This window comes from Vipera berus, assembly GCF_964194415.1.
Source record: "Vipera berus genome assembly, chromosome: Z".
NCBI classification, from domain to species: domain Eukaryota; kingdom Metazoa; phylum Chordata; class Lepidosauria; order Squamata; family Viperidae; genus Vipera; species Vipera berus.
The window spans coordinates 106,899,535-106,922,940 of record NC_138205.1 but is presented as its reverse complement, the minus strand read 5'-3'; the positions used below and the strand labels follow the sequence as shown (position 1 = coordinate 106,922,940).

Sequence of the window (23,406 nt, the reverse complement as noted above, 5' to 3'; positions counted from 1 at the left end):
CCGCGCTTTTTCAGGCGAGGCAAGGCAAGGCACGGTGCGCGGGGCCGCTGGACCAGACCCCAGAGCCTTCTCCCCCACCCTCTTTTGTAACCCTCTCCTTTCCTTCGCCCTGTCCTCAGTCGGTCGGCTAAAGGGAGGCGAAGCGTTGAAACGTTTCAAGATGGCCCGATCCTGAGGGATTTGCTTTCCTGGAGAAGAGCCAGCGGCAACAACCTCGGCTCGACGAAAGGGGGAATCCTTTGCTGTTGCTTCGCAGAAGCGCTTCTTTATTGGAATTGATCCCCTTCTATCTCCAATGGTCCAAAGTGACCTGTCCAAATCGCCTCCTATCACAGAAGTAGCGGCGGCGGCGCAAGAGATGCAGATGGACTTACTGGAGAATCCCCCGGCGCTCGTTACGGCACTGCAGGTACGACTTGGGAGCGTGGGGAAGCCACGGCGAAGGGCACCTACGAGGCGCAGTTACCACGTGCGTGGAGGTGGCTGAATTGCCGCGAAACACGGAGCCGCAAAGTAACCAACCCTCCTGTTGGGCGAACCCACAACCTCAGGCCAGTTGACTAAGCCGTGGTTCAGCTGGCTAAGGGGAGGCGAATTGTTTGGGTACAGGTTACATAAAGCCATAAGGTAGATTCCTGGATTGTGATTGGACAGCTGTGTGAATGCAGCCGTGGCTGTTTGCCAGCCGAATATAATGTATTGTGTGAACCTGACCAAATGTAATTTAGTCAGTGATAAAGTGGGTAAAGAAGACATCATCTGACATTCATATGTAGGCTGTTCTTGCCATTCCTAAAGACTATTTCAATGTTCTGCTACAAAAACAGCAACTCTCCTTGGAACTTTAGCGAATCTGTTATTTGCATTAGTGCATTTCACAGCTCACTTTCTCAGGTGCTTTCAGCCTTTTTGTCTTTGGAAATATTTAATATCTTTCTATTATCTGGCAAGAGCTTCTGATATTGACCACACCCAATGAGGCATAGGTAAAATTTTATCCCAAATGCTCTTCTGTAGCTTCTGAACATAATACACTTTCTCAGAATTATTGTTATTAAGTTGGGTGGGACAAAATAGTACTGAGAAGTAACTAGGTTATGGGATTTTTTTTTAAAAAAAAACTAGCTCTGTTTTTAAACAGGTTAAATTTAGAAACAGAGAAATAAAACAGCAAGGTTATTTGACATCAGTTCCAATGTAATTTTCAAAGATCATTTCAAGGATATTTAAACAGCTATAGCTAGTATGCCAATGGCAGAGGTAGCTGTGATTTTAGTATTTGTTGTACTATGAGCCACAGTCTTGTAAAGTTGTTTAGACTAGAGCTTTGGGCTGAAATCTAACAGGAATACCATATTGGGAATAAGTTCCAATATGTATAGCAGTTCAAAGCATTGAGGTATAGTGTTAATTATCTGCAAGAATCACAATATGTGATAATACATTCTTCAATCTTAAAGTGTTGCAAGATCCTTGGCTTTTTAATTCTGGCATTCTTTGCTAACAAGACTTGGTAACAAATAAACTCCTGAATGCAAATCCAGATTACGCCTGCCCTCTGGAACCAGCTGCCGGTGGAGCTGAGGACTGCCCCCGACCTCCGATCATTCCGCCGGGGCCTGAAGACCTGGCTCTTCGAGCTCTCGGGCCCAGACTGAGGAGGAATTTTTAATTTGGGGTTCTTTTTTAACTGACTACAGGGTTAATTTAATTTCTTTTTTAATTTGGTTCTTAATTTTTGTATTTTGGATTTTTAATTCCCTGTAAACCGCCCTGAGTCCTCAGGGAATAGGGCGGTATATAAATACAATTAAATAAATAAATAAATAAATAAATTACATAGAAGCATGCATTCAGGTGGCAATTGAGAAACAATAACTTCCCCAGATTCTGAGAATAGAGAGTGACAGGACATTACTTTTTTTTTACTTCACATGTTCTTGATTTGAAAATCAGGTGATGGCTGGTATGCTGGAATGTTTTGTCAAAGACAAACATCTATTTTGTCAACTATTTTTTACTTTTGTGCAAAGTTGTGCAGTAATCGTAGAGAAATAAAATACATGCATATATTTATGGATTAGGCCAGGTTGATTTGGATTTTCTTAAATAATGTTTGCCTTTAGATATATAAGAAACCTTGGACTTGTTCAGACCCCATCATATTAACTTTATGTTTTTGTTTTAGTAAAATGCATATAATCCAAAAGATACAAATCTACCAAGCTGATGGAAATACAGTAGACAATTGTTTTATGTAGTATACCAAGAAAACACATGCCATGTGAGTACATGCTGAAAAATGCTGTCACATATACATTACTTTTTCAATTAAACACAAATTTTGGACACTAGCTGGTAAGATTTGTAATGTATTCAGCATAGTTACTAGAAATTAAGAATTAATTCCTTAAACGATCCTGTTGTACAGAAAAAGACAGTGAGAGAATATGTGTACAAGTGGATTGATTTTTTTTCATTTTTGAAACATACTTATGCACACAAAAGATACTCTAATCTAAGGACAAAACTTCTCTAATTCTTTTTAATTGTTCAACATTTTAATGGGAAATATCAAGATACACAGGTAGACAATCAGTTACCCTTAGAAAGTTTTCATGTAGAAATGTGTTACTGTGAATGTTTTACTTTATAACTCCATTGTTTGTCATGCTCTACCAGTTTTCTACCCGCTGCTTTTTATGCAGTATGGTGACACCCAGTGCTTTAGTTGTTCTCACTTTTTTATTCAGTGATTGAGGAATTCTGCATTTGACAGGAAAACGTATCATTTTTGAAGCTGAAATAAGACAAATGTATACAGAAGTGTATATGGTTTCAGATTCCTATTTTATTTCTCTGATTTTTATTGTTTTGGGAAAGGGAGCTGCATCTATGCAAATTTATAAGTATTTCTTTGTTGTTGTTAGCTGCGAAGTCGTGTCCGACCCATTGCGACCCTATGGACAATGTTCCACCACGCCTTCCTGTCCTCTATCATCTTCTGGAATCCATTTAAGCTCACGCCACTCCATCCAGCCACCTCATTCTCTGTCGTCCCCTTCTTCTATTGCCCTCAATCTTTCCCAGCATTAGGCTCTTCTCCAGTGAGTCTTTCCTTCTCATTAGGTGGCCAAAGTATTTGAGTTTTAGCTTCAGGATCTGGCCTTCTAAAGAGCAGTCAGGGTTGATCTCTAGGATTGACCAGTTTGATCGCCTTGCAGTCCAAGGGACTTGCAGGAGTCTTCTCCAGCACCATAGCTCGAAGGCCTCAATTCTTTGGCGCTCAGCCTTTCTTATGGTCCAACTTTCACTGCCATACATTGCAACTGGGAAGACCATAGCCTTGACTATATGCACTTTTGTTGACAGGGTGATGTCTCTGCTTTTTAATGTGCTGTCTAGATTTGTCATGGCTTTCCTCTCGAGGAGCAGGCGTCTTTTAATTTCTTGGCTACAGTCTCCATCTGCAGTGATCTTGGAGCCCAGGAAAATAAAATCTGTCACTACCTCCATTTCTTCCCCATCTATTTGCCAGGAATTGAGAGGGCCGGATGCCATGATCTTGGTTTTCTTAATGTCAAGCTTCAACCCAAGTTTTGCACTCTTCTTCTTCACCCGCAACAAGAGGCTCTTTAGTTCTTCTTCACTTTCTGCCATTAGATTGGTATCATCTGCATATCTTAGATTGTTGATATTTCTTCCGGCAATCTTAATTCCAACTTTTGATTCATCTAGCCCTGGCTTTCTCATGATGTGCTCTGCATATAAGTTAAAGGGGCCTAGAGAGCATTTGGAGAGCCAGTCGGTCCGAGTCTGACCGAACACAGTTAAGATCCTTTTCTAGATCCTATCTTGTGGCAATGAGGGTGGCAAAGCGCGCCTACTTCACCACCCTCATTGCGTCCGCAGATAATCGCCCGGCCGCCCTATTTAGAGTGGTCCGCTCCCTTTTAAGTCAAGAGACGGGAGAGGACCCCCTACATGGACGGGCTGAGGAATTTAGTAAATATCTGGTGGACAAAATTGCTCAGATTCGGGCTGGTCTGGACTCTGACTGGGCAGTATCTAACGAGAGGAAAACGATGAAGTTGGCCAAGTACATTTGGGAAGAGTTCGATCCTGTGACTCCGGATGAAGTGGACAAGATCATGGGGAAACTAAGTGCCGCCACATGTTTGTTGGACCCGTGTCCCTCCTGGCTAGTCTATGCTTCTCGGGAGGTTACACGAGGCTGGCTCCTAGCAGTTATCAATGCCTCACTGAGTGAAGGGTACTTCCCTGCTGCCTTGAAAGAAGCGGTGGTAAGGCCCCTCCTCAAGAAACCGGCACTGGACCCAGCTGTTTTAAACAACTTCCGTCCTGTCTCCAACCTTCGCTTCCTTGCGAAGGTCGTTGAGAGCGTGGTGGCACGACAGCTCCCTTTGAACCTGGAGGAAGCTGAATATCTAGATCCGTACCAATCGGGTTTCAGACCGGGGCACAGCACGGAGACGGCATTGGTCGCGCTGGTGAATGATCTCTGGCGGGCCCGAGATAGAGGTTATTCTTCTGTCCTGGTCCTATTAGATCTATCAGCGGCTTTTGATACCATCGACCATGGTATCTTACTGCGTCGTCTTGAGGGGCTGGGAGTGGGAGGCACCGTTCTGCGTTGGTTCTCCTCCTACCTCTCGGACCGTTCGCAGACGGTGTTGGCAGGAGGGCAGAGGTCAAGCCCTAGGCCTCTTAATTGTGGAGTGCCTCAGGGTTCGGTGCTCTCGCCCCTCCTGTTCAACATCTATATGAAGCCGCTGGGAGAGATCATCCGTAGCTTCGGGGTGAAATATCATCAATATGCTGATGATACCCAGCTATTCATCTCCACCCCGAACCAACCCAGTGATGCCCTCGATGTGATGTCCCGTTGTCTGGAAGCGGTACAGATTTGGATGGGAGAAAACAGGCTTCGACTCAACCCGGCCAAGACTGAGTGGCTGTACATACCGTCATCTCGTTTAGTCCAAGAGGTTCCATCTCTGACTATAGGAGGAGAGATGTTACCTCCCATTGATAAAGCACGCAATCTGGGCGTCCTCCTAGATTCACGACTCAGTTTTGAAGATCACATTGGAACCGTGGCTAGGGGGGCATTTGCCCAGATTCGTCTTATATACCAATTACGCCCCTTTTTGGACCGAGATGCCCTACGTACAGTCACCCACGCACTCGTTACCTCCCGTATTGATTACTGTAATGCTCTCTACATGGGGCTGCCCTTAAAGACCACCCGGAGGCTTCAGCTGGTGCAGAATGCAGCTGCGCGGGTTGTGATGGGAGCTTCCCGATACTCCCATATTACACCCCTCCTGCGGGAGCTGCATTGGCTACCAGTTGCCCTCCGGGTGAGATTTAAGGTGCTGGTACTTACCTTTAAAGCCCTACATGGCTTAGGTCCGGGATACTTGCAGGACCATCTGCTGCCGGGAACAAATTCCCATCGTCCAGTACGCTCACACAGAGAAGGCCTCCTCAGGGTACCGTCAGCTAGGCAATGTCGGCTGGCGACCCCCAGGGGGAGGGCCTTCTCTGTGGGAGCACCAACCCTATGGAATCAGCTCCCCCCTGAGCTTCGGATAGCCCAAAACCTCCAATCCTTTCGCCGCGGCCTCAAAACACACCTGTTCCACCAAGCTGACCTAGACTGACAGGCATCTTAATTAATTTATATTTAGTATTTTTAATTCATTTTTAAATTCTCTAATTTTTTATTGCACTGATGTTCTCAATTTCATTTATCTTGATTTATGCACTTATTATATGTTTTATTGTGAGCCGCCCTGAGTCCTTCAGGAGATAGGGCGGGATATAAATCCCATCAATAAATAAATAAATAAATAAATAGGCAGGGTGACAATATACAACTTTGCCGGACTCCTTTCCCAATTTTGAACCAATCAGTGGTTCCGTGTCCAGTTCTCACTGTTGCTTCTTGGCCCATATATAGGTTTCTCAAGAGACAAATAAGATGGTCTGGTACGCCCATCTCTTTAAGAACTGTTTGTTATGATCCACACAATCAAAGGCTTTAGCATAGTCAATGAAGCAGAAGTAGAGGTTTTTCTGGAACTCTCTAGCTTTCTCCATGATCCAGCGTACGTTGGCAATTTGATCTCTAGTTCGTCTGCCTCTTCGAAATCCTGCCTGTACTTCTGGTAATTCTCGATCCACATACTGCTGGAGTCTAGCTTGTAGGATTTTAAGCATTACTTTACTAGCATGAGAAATGAGTGCAATGGTGCGATAGTTTAAACATTCTTTGGCACTGCCTTTCTTTGGAATTGGAATGTAAACTGATCTTTTCCAATCCTGTGGCCACTGTTGAGTTTCCCAAATTTGCTGGCAAATTGAGTGTAGCACTTTTACTGCATCGTCTTTTAAGATTTTGAATAGCTCAGCTGGAATATTGTTACCTCCACTAGCTTTGTTGTTGCTCAACTTTTCTAAGGCCCACTTCACTTCACATTCTAGGATGTCTGGCTCGAGGTCAGTGACCACCTCATTGTGATTACCAGGGACGTTAAGCTCATTCTTGTATAGTTCTTCCGTGTAATTTTGCCACCTCTTCTTAATCTCTTCTGCCTCTGTTAGGACCCTGCCATTTTGGTCCTTTATCATGCCCATTTTTGCATTAAACGTTCCTTTCATGTCTCCAATTTTCTTGAAAAGATCTCTGGTCTTCCCTATTCTATTGTTTTCTTCTATTTCTTTGCACTGTTCATTTAAGAAGGCATTCAATTGGGCGTATCTTTCTTTTTCTCCCTTGCCTTTCGCTTTCCTCCTTTCCTCAGCTATTTCCAAAGCTTCTTCAGACAGCCATTTTGCTTTCTTGCATTTCTTTTTCTTTGGGATGGTTTTGGATGCTACCTGTTGTACAATGTTGCGGACCTCTGTCCATAGTTCTTCAGACACTGTCTATCAAATCTAATTCCTTAAAACTATTTGTCACCTCTAAAGTATATTCAACAGGGATATGATTTAATTCATACCTGAGTGGCCTAGTGCTTTCCCCTACTTTCTTCAGTTTAAGCCTAAACTGCAATGAGAAGCTCATGGTCTGAGCCACAGTCAGCTCCTGGTCTTGTTTTTACTGACTGTATAGAGGTTCTCCATCTTTGGCTGCAGAGCACATAGTCAATCTGATTTCTGTGTTGACCGTCTGGTGATGTCCATGTGAAGAGCCATCTCTTGGGTTGTTGGAAAAGAGTGTTTGCTATGACCATCGTATTCTCTTGACAAAATTCTATCAACCTGTGCCCTGCTTCGTTTTGTACTCCAAGGCCAAACTTGTCTGTTATTCTGCCTATCTTTTGGCTTCCTACTTTAGCATTCCAATCCCCCATGATGATAAGGACATCATTTTTGGTGTTAGTTCTATAAGGTGCTGTAGGGCTTCATAGAACCGGTCAATTTCATCCTCTTCAGCACCGGTGGTTGTGGCATAGACTTGGACTACTGTGATATTGAATGGTTTGCTTTGGATTCGAACTGAGATCATTCTGTCATTGTGAGGATTGTATCCCAGTATTGCTTTTCCTACTCTTTTATTGACTATGAAGGCTACTCCATTTCTTCTGAGGGATTCTTGCCCGCAGTAGTATACTTGATGGTCATCTGAATTAAATTCACCCATTCCTGTCCATTTTAGTTCGCTGATACCTAAGATGTCGATGTTCAGTCTTGTCATCTCTTGTTTGACCACGTCCAGCTTTCCTTGATTCATGGATCTTACATTCCAGGTTCCTATGGAGAAAAAAATCTTTACAGCATCGGACTTTCCTTTTACCCCCAGACACATCCACAGCTGAGCGTCCTTTCGGCTTTGGCCCAGTTGCTTCATTCTTTCTGGCGCTACTAGTAGTAGCCCTCTGCTCTTCCCCAGTAGCATATTGGACACCTTCCGACCTGAGGGGCTCATCTTCCAGCATCATATCGTTTTGCCTTTTGGTACTGTCCATAGGGTTTTCATGGCAAAGATACTGGAGTGGGTTGCCATTTCCTTCTCCAGTGGATCACGTTTTCTCTGCTATGACCTGTCCGTCTTGGGTGGCCCTGCACGGCATAGCTCATAGCTTCATTGAATTATGCAAGCCCCTTCTCCACGACAAGGCAGTAATCCATGAAGGGGAAGTATTTCTTAACATGGTCAAATTTGTATTTGCAAAGACATAGTTCATATTGATAAGTTACATTTAATTTTCATTGCCTATTTTATTCTATATTTTAAATATTACAATATCCAATGATAATAGATTATCTTATCTCGTACATGAAGTGTTTTTAATCTATTCTGTGATTAACTTTTAACACACTATATATTTTAGTGGAAATTAATAACCTATATATTTACCATGGCAGAAATAAAACATCTCAGAACCTCAACAAAACTGTTCTCAGATTTAAAATTATGAAATATATGAACCATAATTAAAGTAGTTCTAATAGTGCAGCTAAGAGAGGTATTCTGAAAGAACATTTTGTTTCACTAATAAATGATAAAAATGCTGAGCATTTCCATCAAACTACTCTGGCTGCACTTATATGCTAGCAGAGTAAGGTCATTTATAAATAGTTACATCCTTTTGTGTGTAATAAATGGGATTAGAGTTACAGTGTATCTTTTGCTCAAGATATATTTACTATGGCATAGTAACTATGCTTTCATTTAGTATGTTAACTTTTCCTATAATTAGTATGGGTGTGTGGGTATTATGTATAATGTATATATACACTTATATCTATACAGGGGTAGCCAACCTTTGCTGTTTTATGACTTGTGGACTTCAACTCCCAGAATTCCCGAGCCAGCCATGCTGGCTTGGGAATTCTGAGAGTTGAAGTCCATGAGTTATAAAAGAGCCAAGGTTGCCTACCCCTGACCTATACCATATCTATACCTGTACCTGTATATACAGTTAATTTTTATCTAAAGTGTTCTGATCTTAATAGCAAAGATTAAGATTAATATAAAATATTAAATTATAATTTTTTCCTTGTATAATTGGGAACAGTTTTTCATAGGTGAACTTTTTTCTGCTGAATTTAGAGCAAAATAGAACTTATGCAGTTGATGAATTGCTTTTTAATTCTTTTCAGTACTTTTGATTAGGAAATTAGGATCAGATTACAAGAGAAAGTCAACGGAATGCTTTTTAAATAATTTTCTAGAGTTCTGATAATTCTCACAACACAAATATATTGTTTGTTTTCTATGAAACTGACAAAGTTACCCCATCTGTCATGTGGTGGCCAGGTGAATGGATGCCCACCAGCAATTAGCAAAGTTATAAGAGAACTTGACAATAAATCAGTTCACTAAACAATGTGTATCATTTATCACTTATATTTTTGCTGAAGAATATTGTGCTTTTACTGAAACTGAAATGCATCAATTTTCATTCAATTATTATTATTATTATTTTAAATTCCATTTATATCCTGCCCTTCTCCGAAGACTCAGGGCGGCTTACAAACTTAGCAGTAGCCTTCATTTTATGTATATGCCTGCTTATTAGGGCTTTCACACCCCCTCCAAGCGGCATTATTACAAAGTCAGCTTAATTGCCCCCAACAATCTGGGTCCTCATTTTACCTACCTCGGAAGGATGGAAGGCTGAGTCAACCTTGAGCCTGGTGGGATGCGAACCTGCACTAATTGCAGGCAGCTGGTGTTACTTAAGGAGGCATTAGCCCACTGCTCCACCAAGGCTATTTCAAAGTAATTCTGTGATGCTCAAATAGCTGGTAAGGAACTGATTTTTTTCTCTTAAGAATGAAAAAATAGTTTTCCGCAATGAAATAAATGGTTATGGACCTTGCTGACTTTCATGACAGAAATTGTCATGGAAAATCACATGATTTGTTTCAATGAAAATTAATTGCTGATTGTATATTGCATATCTCTAAGTTGTAGTTTAGCAAGATAGAATAGCTCTCAACTGTAGCAGATTGAGGAACTTGTGGCCCTCCAAAATGTAGACAATAGCAATGTAGACAATGTTGAGAGTTGTTCAGCAATATCTGAAAACCCACTGGTTACCTATCCAATTTATGATGAATTTACCATTGTTTTGAAATTTCTGAACTGGTTTTCTGCATTTCTAAATATAGTCTTAGATAAACGTATTGAAAGCGGAGAGGAGAAAATAATACCTGAATTTAATTGTAATCTGTTACTATTGCAGGTCACTTTGACAGTACATAATGCCAGCGACTGATCAATGACCAATATTAAACACTGAATCTCATTAAAACTATAAAGTAACAGTTTCAAAGAGAGTCAGAGATAGCATTAATACCACTTATGGCAATAGCAACAACTATTCAGTTTCAAGGCTGTAAAGTGCAGAGCAACTTTAGAAACTTGGGACAGGAAGACAGCAGCAGCATAGGTATAAGAATTGCAACTTCACAATGACACAAGGCAGTCAACTGTTTACTAAAGCTTCAGGCTAATTTGCAGTAATAATGCTTATCTAGTCTTTGAGTGCCTGAAGAAATTCTTCAAAGCTTGAACCTAGTAGGTTTTCAAAGTTGAATGCTGGAGAATTACAGCCAAATTTTGGCCAATGGAGTTTGACACAAGTGAAGCTATGCTCCTGGTAAATAAAACAGCATTCATTTAGGCTATTTTATTTTTAAATTTCATAAAGTAGACTGCCACTTTTTAAACTTTCTTTTAAATAGCTCTGGAATTTTCAGGTGGCTTTCCCTGCAAATATTAACCATAATTAAGTTAGTCAGCTTCCAAGTTGTCTTAAAAGACAGCATCATCTCAAGACTTATCATATACCAAGAGAAAAAATACCATCAAGTTGAGTTTATGACCACATCTGTGGATTATTTTGGCAACTGCATGAAGGTGGTTTTCTATTGTTCCTTTCTGTAATGTTTTTCAATTACACAGTCCAACCTAAAATTTACAAGAAGTCTTTCATTCAATTACTAGCAAGTACCAACTGTGCTTAGGTTCTGGTATCAGCTACGATAAGCTACGTTCTGTAACTACAACATTAACCAGTTCCTTTACAATACAGTGTAGAACAGGGCTTGTCAACCGGTGGTACGTGTACCACCTGTGGTACATTAGTGCCTGCCACGTGGTACGTGACCATCCACTTTCCAGCTGATCAGCTGTTTGGCGCTTCTTCGGGACTGTCAGGGCTCAAGCGCCAGGATCAGTGCTGCTTTTCAGCTGTTCGGCACTTCTTCGGGGCTGTCAGGGCTCAAGTGCCAGGATCAGTGCCGCTTTTCAGCTGTTTGGTGCTTCTTCGGGACTGTCAGGGCTCAGTGGAAGCGCTAAGATCAGTGCCAGGCTCCAGCTGGAGCTCGGCGCTGATCCTGGTCCTTCTGCCGAGCCCCGAATAAGCACCAATCATCTGGAAAGCAGCATTGATCCCTGCTCACACACACACAAACACGTGTGAGCAGTTACAGCTGAAGGCGTTTCAGCCTTCAATTACAGCTCTCAGTCCTCCCCCATTTGCAGAGAGAGAGAGAGAGAGAGAGAGAGAGAGAGAGAGAGAGAGAGAGAGAGAGAGAGAGAGAGACTTGTGCTTCCCTTCTCTCTCTCTCTTTCTCTCTTCATGCGGGCTTGCCCCCTCGCAGGGCTCTTGATTGGCCCTGTGTCTGGGCGCCCCGCCCCCTGGAAGACGTGCGGCCCCCGTCCAAGGCACACATCGCCGGGAAGGCACGTCGGAGTCCCTGTTACTGGGAAGGTGATTGGTCTGCTCCTCTCCCATCGCTCGCTCTGCCCGGCTTGAGCATTGGTACTTCCAAAGGTGGCTGCTTCAAGATCACATGGGCAGCCCTCAGCCACTCCCCTCCCCTCCAAATTGATCCCTGGCCAGCGTGCCTAGCTGAGGAATTCTGGGAGTTGAAGTCCAGAAGTCATAAAAGGGCCACGTTTGAAGACCCCCTGCTGTATGTCAATTTTGCTGCATGTCGAGAGGTGTTGCCTCATAAGAGCCTCAACTCTGATCGTTGATTGGTTCACTGTCACTTCAGTCAACTCCCTTGTCAAGCGGCTTGTAATTGGGTGATGCCGTTAAACTCTTGCGCTGCCATGGCTCTTGCTCTCCGATAGGCTGCGGTGGCCACCGTGGAGGGGAGGGTTATTTTACGATGGTGGGTGAGAGAGACAGGAGGGGAGGTTATGGCGGGAAAGACGAAAACGCTTCTGAATGGCCTCATCATGGCTGCCGCCTCCCGTTACGGGTTGTGGTTCTTTCAATCCTGGCGTGCAGCTCTGGTAAGCAGGCAGGTGAGCACGAGATAGTTCAGGGCATCCCCAGCTGCCCCTTTTCCTCTTGAGCCTCGTTCCGGTAACGAAGGCTCAGGATGCCTAAGTGGCCTTATTGTTAGGAAGCGATGATGAGCTCATGTTGATTTCTTAACCGGAAATACCCCATCAGAAAATATTTCTTATCATTAGGAGCATGTCTTCTTATGACAGTTTGGGCTATACGAGTATTAATTTTCGTCAATTTATGTCTGTAAAGTGATTTGAGGGATGTGGTTGCTTGGATTATGATAGAAGTGTTACAGTTTAGTGGGCATTGGGTTTCTCGGTAAAAATGGATTTGGAAGGAAGGAAGGAAGGAAACAATGAGGGAGGAAGGGAGGAAAGGAGGAAGGGAAAAAGGGAGGAAAAGAAGGAAGAGACAATGGGAGAGAGGGATGAACAGAGGGAGAGAAAAAGAGAAGGGAGAGAGAAATAGGGGGAGAGAAAGGGAGAGAAGGAGAGAGATAAAGGGAGGGAGGGAGAGAAATAGAGAGAAATAGAAGGAGAGAGAGAGGGAGGAAGAGAAAGAAGGAGAGAGAAAGGGAGAGAGTGAGAGAAATAAAGAGGGAGAGAAAGGGAGAGGGAAGGGGAGAGAGAGAAGGAGAGGAAGAGGGAGGGAGGAAGAGAGAGTGAAAGAAAGGGAGAGAAAGGGAGAGAAAGGGAAAGGGAGGGAGAGAGAAGGGGAGAGGGAGGGAGGGAGAGAGAGAAAGAGAGGGAAAGAGGGAGAGAGAAATAGAGGGAGAGAGAGAGATTAAATTAGTAACAAGGTTGTTAAGTGAATCTGGTTTCCCCACTAACTTTGCTTGTCAGAAGTTTGCAAAAGGCGATCACATGATCCTGGAACAATGTGACCATCATAAATATGAATAGGTTGCTAAGCATCCGAATGTAAATCACATAACCCTGGGGATGCGGCAACGGTCATAAGTGTGAAAAATGGTCATAAGTCACTTTTTTAGTGCCATTGTAACTTTGAACAGTCAGTAAGCAAACTGTTGTAAGTCAAGGACTACCTGTACTTTATCACTTTTTCCCTTTTTGGGGGGGGTCATCAAGTTTTTGACACCTTGCTCGGTGACTGGTGGTACTTGAATGTTGCCATATTCTAAAAGTGGTACAATCGGTGAAAAGGTTGAAAAGCTCTGGTGTAGAAGACAAATATTTAATTGCCATTGAACTAAAAATATATGTTACAGATAGTCCTTAATTTATAATGGTGTGAAGTTACAAGGGCACTGAAAAAGTGACATAACTGTTTTTCACACTTATGACTGTTATAGCATCCCCTTAGTCATGTGATCAAAATTTGGATGCTTGGCAACTGGTTCATATGGATGACAGTTGCAGTGTCTTGTGGTCAGAAGGTTTGCAATCTTCTGACAAGCAAAGCCAATGGGAAAACCGGAGTCACTTAACAGTCTTGTTACTAACTTAATAACTGCAGTGATTTACTTAACAACTCTGGTAAGAAAGGTAGTAAAATGGGGCAAAACACATTTAAAAAATGTCTTACTTAATAACAGAAATTTTGGGCTCAGTTGTGGTCATATGTTGCGGACTACCTGTATATAAATTATGTATTTTGTTTCTAAGTTCTGTTATAATGTTGGATGTGAGCTAAATCTTTATATACAGTTGCAAGAAAAAGTATGTGAACCCTTTGGGATTATGTGGTTTTTTGCATGAATTGGCCATAAAATGCGTTCTAAACGTCATGTAAGTCACAACAATAGAAAAACACATTCTGCTTAAAATAATACTACACAAACATTAGCTGTTGTCATGTTTTATTGAAGATAAGATGGAAATATTCACAGTGCAGGGTGGAAAAAGTATGTGAACCTTTGGACTTAATAACTGGTTGACCCTCCTTTGGCAGCAGTAACCTCAACCAAACGTTTCCTGTAGTTGCAGATCAGACCTGCACAACGATCTGGAGTAATTTTGGACCACTCCTCTGCACAAAACTGTTTCAGTGTAGCAATATTCTTGGGATGTCTGCTGTGAATTGCTCTCTTAAGGTCATGCCACAGCATTTCAATCGGGTTGAGGTCAGGACTCTGACTGGGCCACTCCAGAAGGCATATTCTGTTCTGTTGAAGCCATTGTTTTGTTGAATTACTTGTATGCTTTGGGTCATTGTCCTGTTGCATCACCCACCCTCTGCGGAGCTTCAGGTGGCGGACAGATGGTCGTATGTTTTCCTGCAAAATGTCCTGCTAAACTCGAATTCATTTTCCCATCAATGACAACAATCCGTCCAGGCCCTGAGGCAGCAAAGCAGCCCCAAACCTTGATGCTCCCTCCGCCATGTTTTACAGTGGGGATGAGGTTTTGATGTTGGTGTGCTGTGCCTTTTTTTCTCCACACATAGTGTTGTGTGTTTTTCCCAAACAACTCAATTTTGGTTTCATCTGTCCACGTTTGAAGTTTGCAAAAGAGCACCTGGATGTTCCACAGCACTACTGGCAAAATATACTATGAGCCCCTCAGGTCGGAAAGCATCCAATATGCTACTGGGGAAGAGCAGAGGGCTAGTACTAGTACTGCCAGAAAGAATGAAGCAACTGGGCCAAAGCTGAAAGGACGCTCAGCTGTGGATGTATCTGATGGTGAAAGGAAAGTCCGATGCTGGAATGTAAGAATGTAAGATTCATGAATCAAGGCAAGCTGGACATGGTCAAATAAGAGATGATAAGATTGAACATCGACATCTTAGGAATCAGCGAACTAAAATGAACAGGAATGGGTGAATTTAATTCAAATGACCATTAGGTATACTACTGCGGGCAAGAATCCCTCAGAAGAAATGGAGTAGTCTTCATAGTCAATAAAAGAGTAGGAAAAGCAATACTGGGATACAATCCCCAAAATGACAGAATGATCTCAGTTCGAATCCAAGGCAAACCATTCAATATCACAGTAGTCCAAGTCTATGCCCCAACCACCGGTGTTGAAGAGGATGAAATTGACCGTTTCTGTGAAGCCCTACAGCACCTTATAGAACTAACACCAAAAAACGATGTCCTTATCATCATGGGGGATTGGAATGCTAAAGTAGGAAGCCAAAAGATAGGCAGAATAACAGACAAGTTTGGCCTTGGAGTACAAAACGAAGCAGGGCACAGGTTGATAGAATTTTGTCAAGAGAATACGATGGTCATAGCAAACACTCTTTTCCAACAACCCAAGAGATGGCTCTACACATGGACATCACCAGACGGTCAACACAGAAATCAGATTGACTATGTGCTCTGCAGCCAAAGATGGAGAACCTCTATACAGTCAGTAAAAACAAGACCAGGAGCTGACTGTGGCTCAGACCATGAGCTTCTCATTGCATAGTTTAGGCTTAAATTGAAGAAAGTAGGGAAAAGCACTAGGTATGAATTAAATCATATCCCTGTTGAATATACAGTAGAGGTGACAAATAGATTTAAGGAATTAGATTTGATAGACAGAGTGCCTGAAGAACTATGGACAGAGGTTCGCAACATTGTACAACAGGTAGCATCCAAAACCATCCCAAAGAAAAAGAAATGCAAGAAAGCAAAATGGCTGTCTGAGGAAGCTTTGCAAATAGCTGAGGAAAGGAGGAAAGCGAAAGGCAAGGAGAAAAAGAAAGATATTCCAGAGAATAGCTAGAAGAGATAAGAATGCCTTCTTAAATGAACAGTGCAAAGAAATAGAAGAAAACAATAGAATAGGAAGGACCAGAGATCTTTTCAAGAAAATTGGAGAGATGAAGGAAACGTTTCATGCAAAAATGGGCATGATAAAGGACCAAAACGGCAGGGACCTAACAGAGGCAGAAGAGATTAAGAAGCAGTAGGTGTGAGCTTAAATGGACTCCAGATGATGGTAGAGGACAGGAAGTCCTGGAGGAACATTGTCCATAGGGTCGCAGTGGGTCGGACACGACCTCGCAGCTAACAACAACAACTATACAAGAACGAGCTTAACATCCTAGATATCCACAATGAGGTGGTCACTGACCTCGACCCAGACATCCTAGAATGTGAAGTGAAATGGGCCTTAGGAAAGCTGAGCAATAACAAAGCTAGTGGAGGTGACAGTATTCCAGCTGAGCTATTCAAAATCTTAAAATACCATGTAGTAAAAGTGTTACACTCAATTTGTCAGCAAATTTGGAAAACTCAACAGTGGCCACAGGATTGGAAAAGTTCAGTTTACATTCCAATTCCAAAGAAAGGCAGTGCCAAAGAATGTTCAAACTATCGCACCCTTGCACTCATTTCACATGCTAGTAAAGTTATGCTTAAAATCCTACAAGCTAGACTCCAGCAGTTTGTGGATCGAGAACTACCAGAAGTACAGGTAGGATTTCGAAGAGCCAGACGAACTAGAGATCAAATTGCCAACATATGCTGGATCATGGAGAAAGCTAGGGAGTTCCAGAAAAACATCTATTTCTGCTTCATTGACTATGCTAAAGCCTTTGATTGTGTGGATCATAACAAACTGTGGCAAGTTCTTAAAGAGATGGGCGTACCAGACCATCTTATTTGTCTCTTGAGAAACCTATATGCAGGTCAAGAAGCAACAGTGAGAACTGGACACGGAGCCACTGATTGGTTCAAGATTGGGAAAGGAGTCCGGCAAGGCTGTATACTGTCGCCCTGCCTATTTAACTTATATGCAGAGCACATCTTGAGAAAGGCAGGGCTAGATAAATCAAAAGTTGGAATTAAGATTGCCAGAAGAAATATCAACAACCTAAGATATGCAGATGATACCAATCTAATGGTAGAAAGCAACTAGCAACAAATTAAGCTTGGCTTGCTTTTAGTTTAAGATATGTGAGCCATGTATTGCAGCTTGTTCAACAAATCATGATTTAAATATGCATAGCTTTGCACTATTTGTGAACTACATATACATAATTTGCGTAGGCATACAATATTTTTTCCCAAGATACATATTTTCAGAACTGTATGTACATTTGGTTCATGCATTTTACTAAACGATAAAATGGTTTGTTTAGTTTTTGTCTTATATGAATTGAATTATGATTTGTAAAACATGATTTAGTACTTAGTGTGTTTTAGAAACATAGCCAATTCTGGTTCATTTAATAAATTGGTTAAATCATGGCTTTTGTCAATTCAGTCCTAGATTAGCTGGAAGAATGTTGGGTAACTGGAAGGCTATATAACTGGGGTGTCAAACTCAATTTCATTGAGGGCCACATCAGCATTGCGGTTGCCTTCAAGGGGCCGGGTGGGTGTGGCCAGGGTGGGTGTGGCCTACTGGGTGGGCGTGGCTAGAGTGTGTATGGCCTACTGGGTGGACGTGGCCAGCTCTACATCGTTCGCATCAAGGGTGCCTATGGGGGCCTGGGCAGGAGTGGGACAGATCTGAGGGTCTCTGGCAGAAGGAGGGTCTCTGGGCCAGGGCCAAGGCAGTGGGGGCCGTTCCCTCACTCTTTCCAGGATGGCTTCGCGGGCCGCATGAAACCACTTTGCGGGCCTGATCCGGCCCCCGGGCCTTGTGTTTGACATGTCTGCTATATAATATAGATACTGGTTTTCAATGATATGTCCATATGCCTGGTTTGCTTTGAATAAAGTTTAATTTTAATATTGTAGTGTGTAGTATAACCAGGGCTTTTTTTCTCATAGAACGCTCAGAACGGAGTTCCGGCACCTTTTTTGGATGGAACCTTGTAGGGTAGGCAAGGCGGGTTGTATGACATGTGTGAGTTCCGGCACCTTTTTCTTTTACAAAAAAAGCACTGAGTATAACTATCACTAGTTTCCTCAGCACTACTGAGATCCATTCCACACAATACTCTTAGTAATTTAGGATACTTGTAAAAATAACATATCATAATGTAGTTTTTCTAGTAAGTGACTCTTTTCCTTTTCAATATTCTTTAATGTTATTGGAATTGGAAGGAATGAGATACAGAAAGGCAAGGCTAGAGAAATGAGAAGAATTATTTCCTGTTTTTGTTAATGGAAATCTATGCAAGTAAAACTGGCACAGGATTGCATTCATAGAGCTGGATTTAAAGAACCATCAGCAAGAGGAAATTGATCTGCACAAACAAATGATGCAAAGGACTTCACATAGTATTATAAAATGGTCATTTCGATGCTTTTTTGAATTACTTTTTCTAGGCTTTAGTAATTATTGCTGTCTATTAGGAGCATAACCTTCTGCTGAGACACATCACTGTTTCTTCTGACAGACGGTAGCTCTTTATGAGGCACTTACATATAGTGCCCTTTCCTCTCACCATGTCTCCAAAACAGTTTGAAACGGGGCTGTCAGTTGGCTTACTTCCCACTGTCTTTATTTCACCTGACTTCAGAATATTGAAAATATCCTGGGGGAAAAAGTAGAGTTCTGCCTCTAGCCAATAAATAGGAGCCTGCTAAGTAAAATAATTTAAAAGATCCAACGGTATGTTTTCTCAGATATTGCTAGTTCTGGAACAACAATTATTTCATACAAAAAAAATTGAAATATGTTCTAGTGCTGCCTTTCAAGTAAGTTTTAGCTGCAAAATAGCACCCTCTCTGTTCTATTTCCATTTTAGCTTGTCATCTCTTCGTATTTTCATTATATAAAAAAAGAATAAAATAAAAATAAAATAAAAATCAGATGTTGGTGAAGTTATCTAGCTACGAAGCTATCATTCCCTTTGTATTAAAAATCCCATTGAAACTTATAGATTTAGCATTAGCATTCTGTAGCCTTGCTTTTTGAAGCTAGGCACATATCCCAATTACTCTAACCATGGGATGGAGCTGCCTTGAAGAATAGTTTAACTTCTGATGAAACACATTCTGAGCTGGAGGAACTGGAGCTCATTATAAGGTGTTTTCACTTGAAGCAACCTGTCACTTTGCATATTAGTTTCCTTCCTTGCTAATCATCAAGGCAGCATCCCCTTAGAACCTATGAAGTTGCCTGGTGCACTGGAATTGAAAGGAGAGGCACTAGATTCCTTCACAAAGACACAAAATGTTAATTAGATCTGTAAAGTTTCATTGTATAATAAGAAAGATTCTTAGTGTGTGATTTGGCTTTTAATAAATCAGTTCGGATGCCAAATTCAGTGAACGTTAGGGTCCCACAGAAATGTGAAATGAGAAGCTTCTTACAGTTTCATAGTGTAGAATCGTTGTATGAACATCCCAAGGATTGTATACAGGCAACTATGTTTTAGCTAGATATATTTTGGATTGGATCTAGGATCTTCTGTATGCAAATCATGAGCTATATTATTGAGCTACAACCTTTCCTAAATATAACAGTGTAATGGAAACATGCATTTTATTTTAAATTACAGATTAATTATGGCTTTAGGCTGAATTTTATTTTGCAATTGTGAATTTAATTGCTAAATTCAAATTAAAGAAAACTTGATGTGAGCCACTTATAATGATGTGTGATAACTATAAATAATAATAATAGAACCAAATATCCATATATAATAATAACCTAGGGAGCAAAGTAGATGTGGCAGTGGAAATCAAGAAAATAATAAAATTCCTCTCATATATTTACTATGCATTTCCTAAATCCAGAAGGATAAAATTTCCAATGTCTGAATTATATAAAGCAAGGTTTCTAAAGATGAGCTCACAATCCTTGTGATGGGAATGAACAATTTGGGAAGAATTACTGTTTATTTTAAAGCTGATCTGCCAACGAATAGGAGCCTGTAAAGAAAAATAATTTACAAAATCCAACAATACTTTTTTTTTCAAATATTGCTAGTTTTGACCAACAATTATTTTATATAAAAAGAAAATGAAATATGTTTCCCTTCAAAAGGGAAGTCTGAAGAAAAGATTTTGCTTCTTTCTTTCTTTCCCAATCCTAACCCTAAATAAATTATTATTCATAGATTGGTGCTCACAGAAATTAATTGATTATTCCTGAGGATTATATTATTGTAAAATTTGAGAATTCCTAAAGAAAGAGCCCTTGATGAAATTCACAAACTAAACACTTTGCCAAGGTTATGCATTTAATCTTATACTCCATTACTTATAGGCAGTGCTTTTTTTGTAAAAAAAAAAGGTGCTGGAACTCACACATGTCATACAACCCGCCTTGCCTACCCTACAAGGTTCCATCCAAAAAAGGTGCCGGAACTCCGTTCTGAGCATTCTATGAGGAAAAAAGCCCTGCTTATAGGAGATAGGTCTGATCCATATTGGATTTTACTGTCATATTAAAGCACCTTGAAATGTTGCTTTCTGTCTAACAGATAAGAGCGAAATGTGGAAACATCACTTTAGTCATCGCTCTGATTGGTTTCCAGACTAATGTAATTATAGTGAGTCTGCAAAAGAGCTGATGTTTCTGTGTAAAGAGAAAATAATGAAAAGTAAATTAAAAAGAGAAAAAGAGGCACCAGGAGCAGCAAGAAGGTGAATGAAAGTATGTTTGAAAAAGAAATTGGTGGTAAGAAGGTTTCAGAAAATTCCCTAGAAAAAATTTACTCAGTTTTACAGAAAACACTAGATACAGTATTTGTTATGTACTTTCAGTCCTGATGTATCATATTTTATGAAATAAGCAGATTTTTTTGGTGGCAAAATATTTAGTCATAGTTCAATACATTTTATAGGTCTAACCAGTTGATGATAGTATGCGGGTGTGATCATTGTTTTCCTTCTTTCTGATAATTCTTAAATTTTATTTTTTTCTATATACTGTGTATGTATATATGTATTCAATTCAGATACATGTGGACAGACGATGATGAACATAGCCTTAAATATATAAATGTTAAACGTATACAAGCTCAAGCAACTTTACTGCATTCAAATGACAATAATTTGAGAAATAATGGTGTAAAATAAATTATATAGTAACTCTAAGAAATGGTTCTGAAAAATAAGTTCTAATGATGAAATGATATTGAAAAATCTGGTTGGAAAATAATTTAGGTTCACAGTTACAGTACATCTTAGCAAACCTACACCTTAAAAAATGGAGAAATATGAGAAAACAAACAAGCATTTGCAGCATTGTAAAATAACAGTTATTTCAGTATAACTACTATTGTTTATATAAACATGAATAAAACAAACCATGGCTTCAGGTACAGGTAAAATAGATAACTTTTTATGCAGAAAAGGCATTCGCTGTATCTTTTTGTTTAACAATAGAGAAGGAATTTCTTGAAATTCTATTTCTGAATCCTACATATCCCTGTACTCCTTGTTAAAACATGATATGGCATATGCAAATTTGATAGTGTTTCAATATAGTTGTGCTTTTGTTATGAATTGTTAGTGAGAAAAATCTAACAGCCAAGGTTGCATTAAATGTGACAAAAATTATGCCTTTTGTTTCCTTAGTTTTAATATTAAATTTATGGAAAGTTAAAATATTTTGTTTAATTTTACTTGAATGCATAAACAAAATAAATATGCATGATTTGAGTGTACATAATATATTTAACTTTAAATGCCAAATAAAATGATAGCAAATATTTTTTTTATTTTAACAGTCTTATGGCAAAGGTGCAAGAAGAAAAAACAGATTTAAAGGCTCAGATGGGAGTACATCTTCTGACACTACGTCAAACAGTTTTGTTCGACAGGTATGTTACTTTTTTCTGTTTGGGTAATATATGGGCCTATTGTTTCACAAGAGATCAAAAGTAATATTGTAGTAATTGCATAATTTCTGCTGACAAAAGAATAATAAAAAACAATAAAAATAGAAAGTTACTTCAAACTTCAATATAGATACAATTATATAATAAAATACACTTGTTTTAGTTTAACAAAATAAAGACACAAAACTAAATATAGAAATATATACAAATAATAACAGCAATAGTTTATATTATATCTTTATCTGAATAAAAGATATGCTACAAATGCATCATATTAACAATTGCAAAATACACATATTAGATATTTTAGTAATAAAACATCCTCTATTTTTAGATCAAACAAATATTTAAAAATGTAAAATAAAAATGTATCTCTATTAAGCTGTATAATCAGAACATATGTAATCATTAGATTCCAAAATCAAAATTTCACTTTTTCTTTATCAAGTAAAAGTCTAAAAGTGGTTTCCATGTCTAAAAGTGGTTTCAGTTTTCCTCATTGTTTCCCCCTTCTGTCTTTTTTGTAATTTGTACTTTAACCTATAGTTTTTGAAATGTAACAATATTCTTAAAAAAATTCTGCTGACAAATAATATGCTTTGAAAAATCTCACAACTAATGTGCTGATAATTATGTATTTGCTAATCATTGAAATATATTGCATGATTTTTACAGTTTATAGGTTTTTAAAAGATGGATGAGATAAAGATTTGATAAGCCAATTCAGGGTTTTTTTAATCAAGTAGAAGATTGGATCCTGAATAAGATAGTTCAGTTACAGTTGAAATTTTTTGTGATTTTTATTTAATTTTTGGAAATTTAGAAGGAACTGGAAAAATGGTTTGCTTTTTATTTCATAAGAAAGAAAAGAAAGAATGAAGTTATAAATTTTCTAAATGCACTTACCTTCTCCTAATGGAAGAAAATAATCAGTGTTTTCCATTCTGCACTTTTGTTGGTTTGTTTAATACATTCCCATCCTGCCATCCTGCAAGTCTTACATAAACTATAAATAGAACAATTTAAAATTTCCATAACTACATACAAAACAAACAGATTTTAACAAATAATGATAGAAAACAATATAACATAAATAAAGCAATAGAAACATAAAATAATAGATGACATATATAAACTCACTAAAGCTTTCCAAACAATGTTGCTTTTGCAGAACAGATGCTCTAACATGCTGTTAGCATTGTATAATACTGCATTTTCTTTAGGAATCTGCATAAGGGTTATATAGCCTTCCATAATAACTATGTAGATTTTCATAATGTTGCTCTTGATGTAGTCAGTTCCATTATGAAACAGCTGTTACTGTTTCTCTGTACTGTCCAACCAAAATCTAATTACTTATAATTTAGGTCTATTCTTATTTTATCTGTCTTGAACAAGTCTGCCAATCTTCTGTAAAAAAGCCCTTCAGGTACTTGAACATTCTGTCTTTGAATCTTCATGCAAAATATATATC

General features: G+C 39.7%; 1 protein-coding gene across 3 annotated transcripts in view; it reads left to right on the top strand.

The window, feature by feature from the left end:
* Positions 1-295: 295 nt before the first annotated feature.
* Positions 296-23,406, top strand: part of CACNB2 (calcium voltage-gated channel auxiliary subunit beta 2) — a gene marked incomplete at its 5' end in the record, with an annotated part of 213,102 nt that continues 189,991 nt past the window's right edge. For all 3 annotated transcript variants that reach the window (XM_081345463.1, XM_081345466.1, XM_081345462.1), the window contains 2 exons: positions 296-409; positions 21,822-21,914. In XM_081345463.1, the coding sequence (XP_081201589.1) occupies positions 296-409; positions 21,822-21,914 (207 nt within the window). The remainder of the gene's footprint in view (positions 410-21,821; positions 21,915-23,406) is intronic.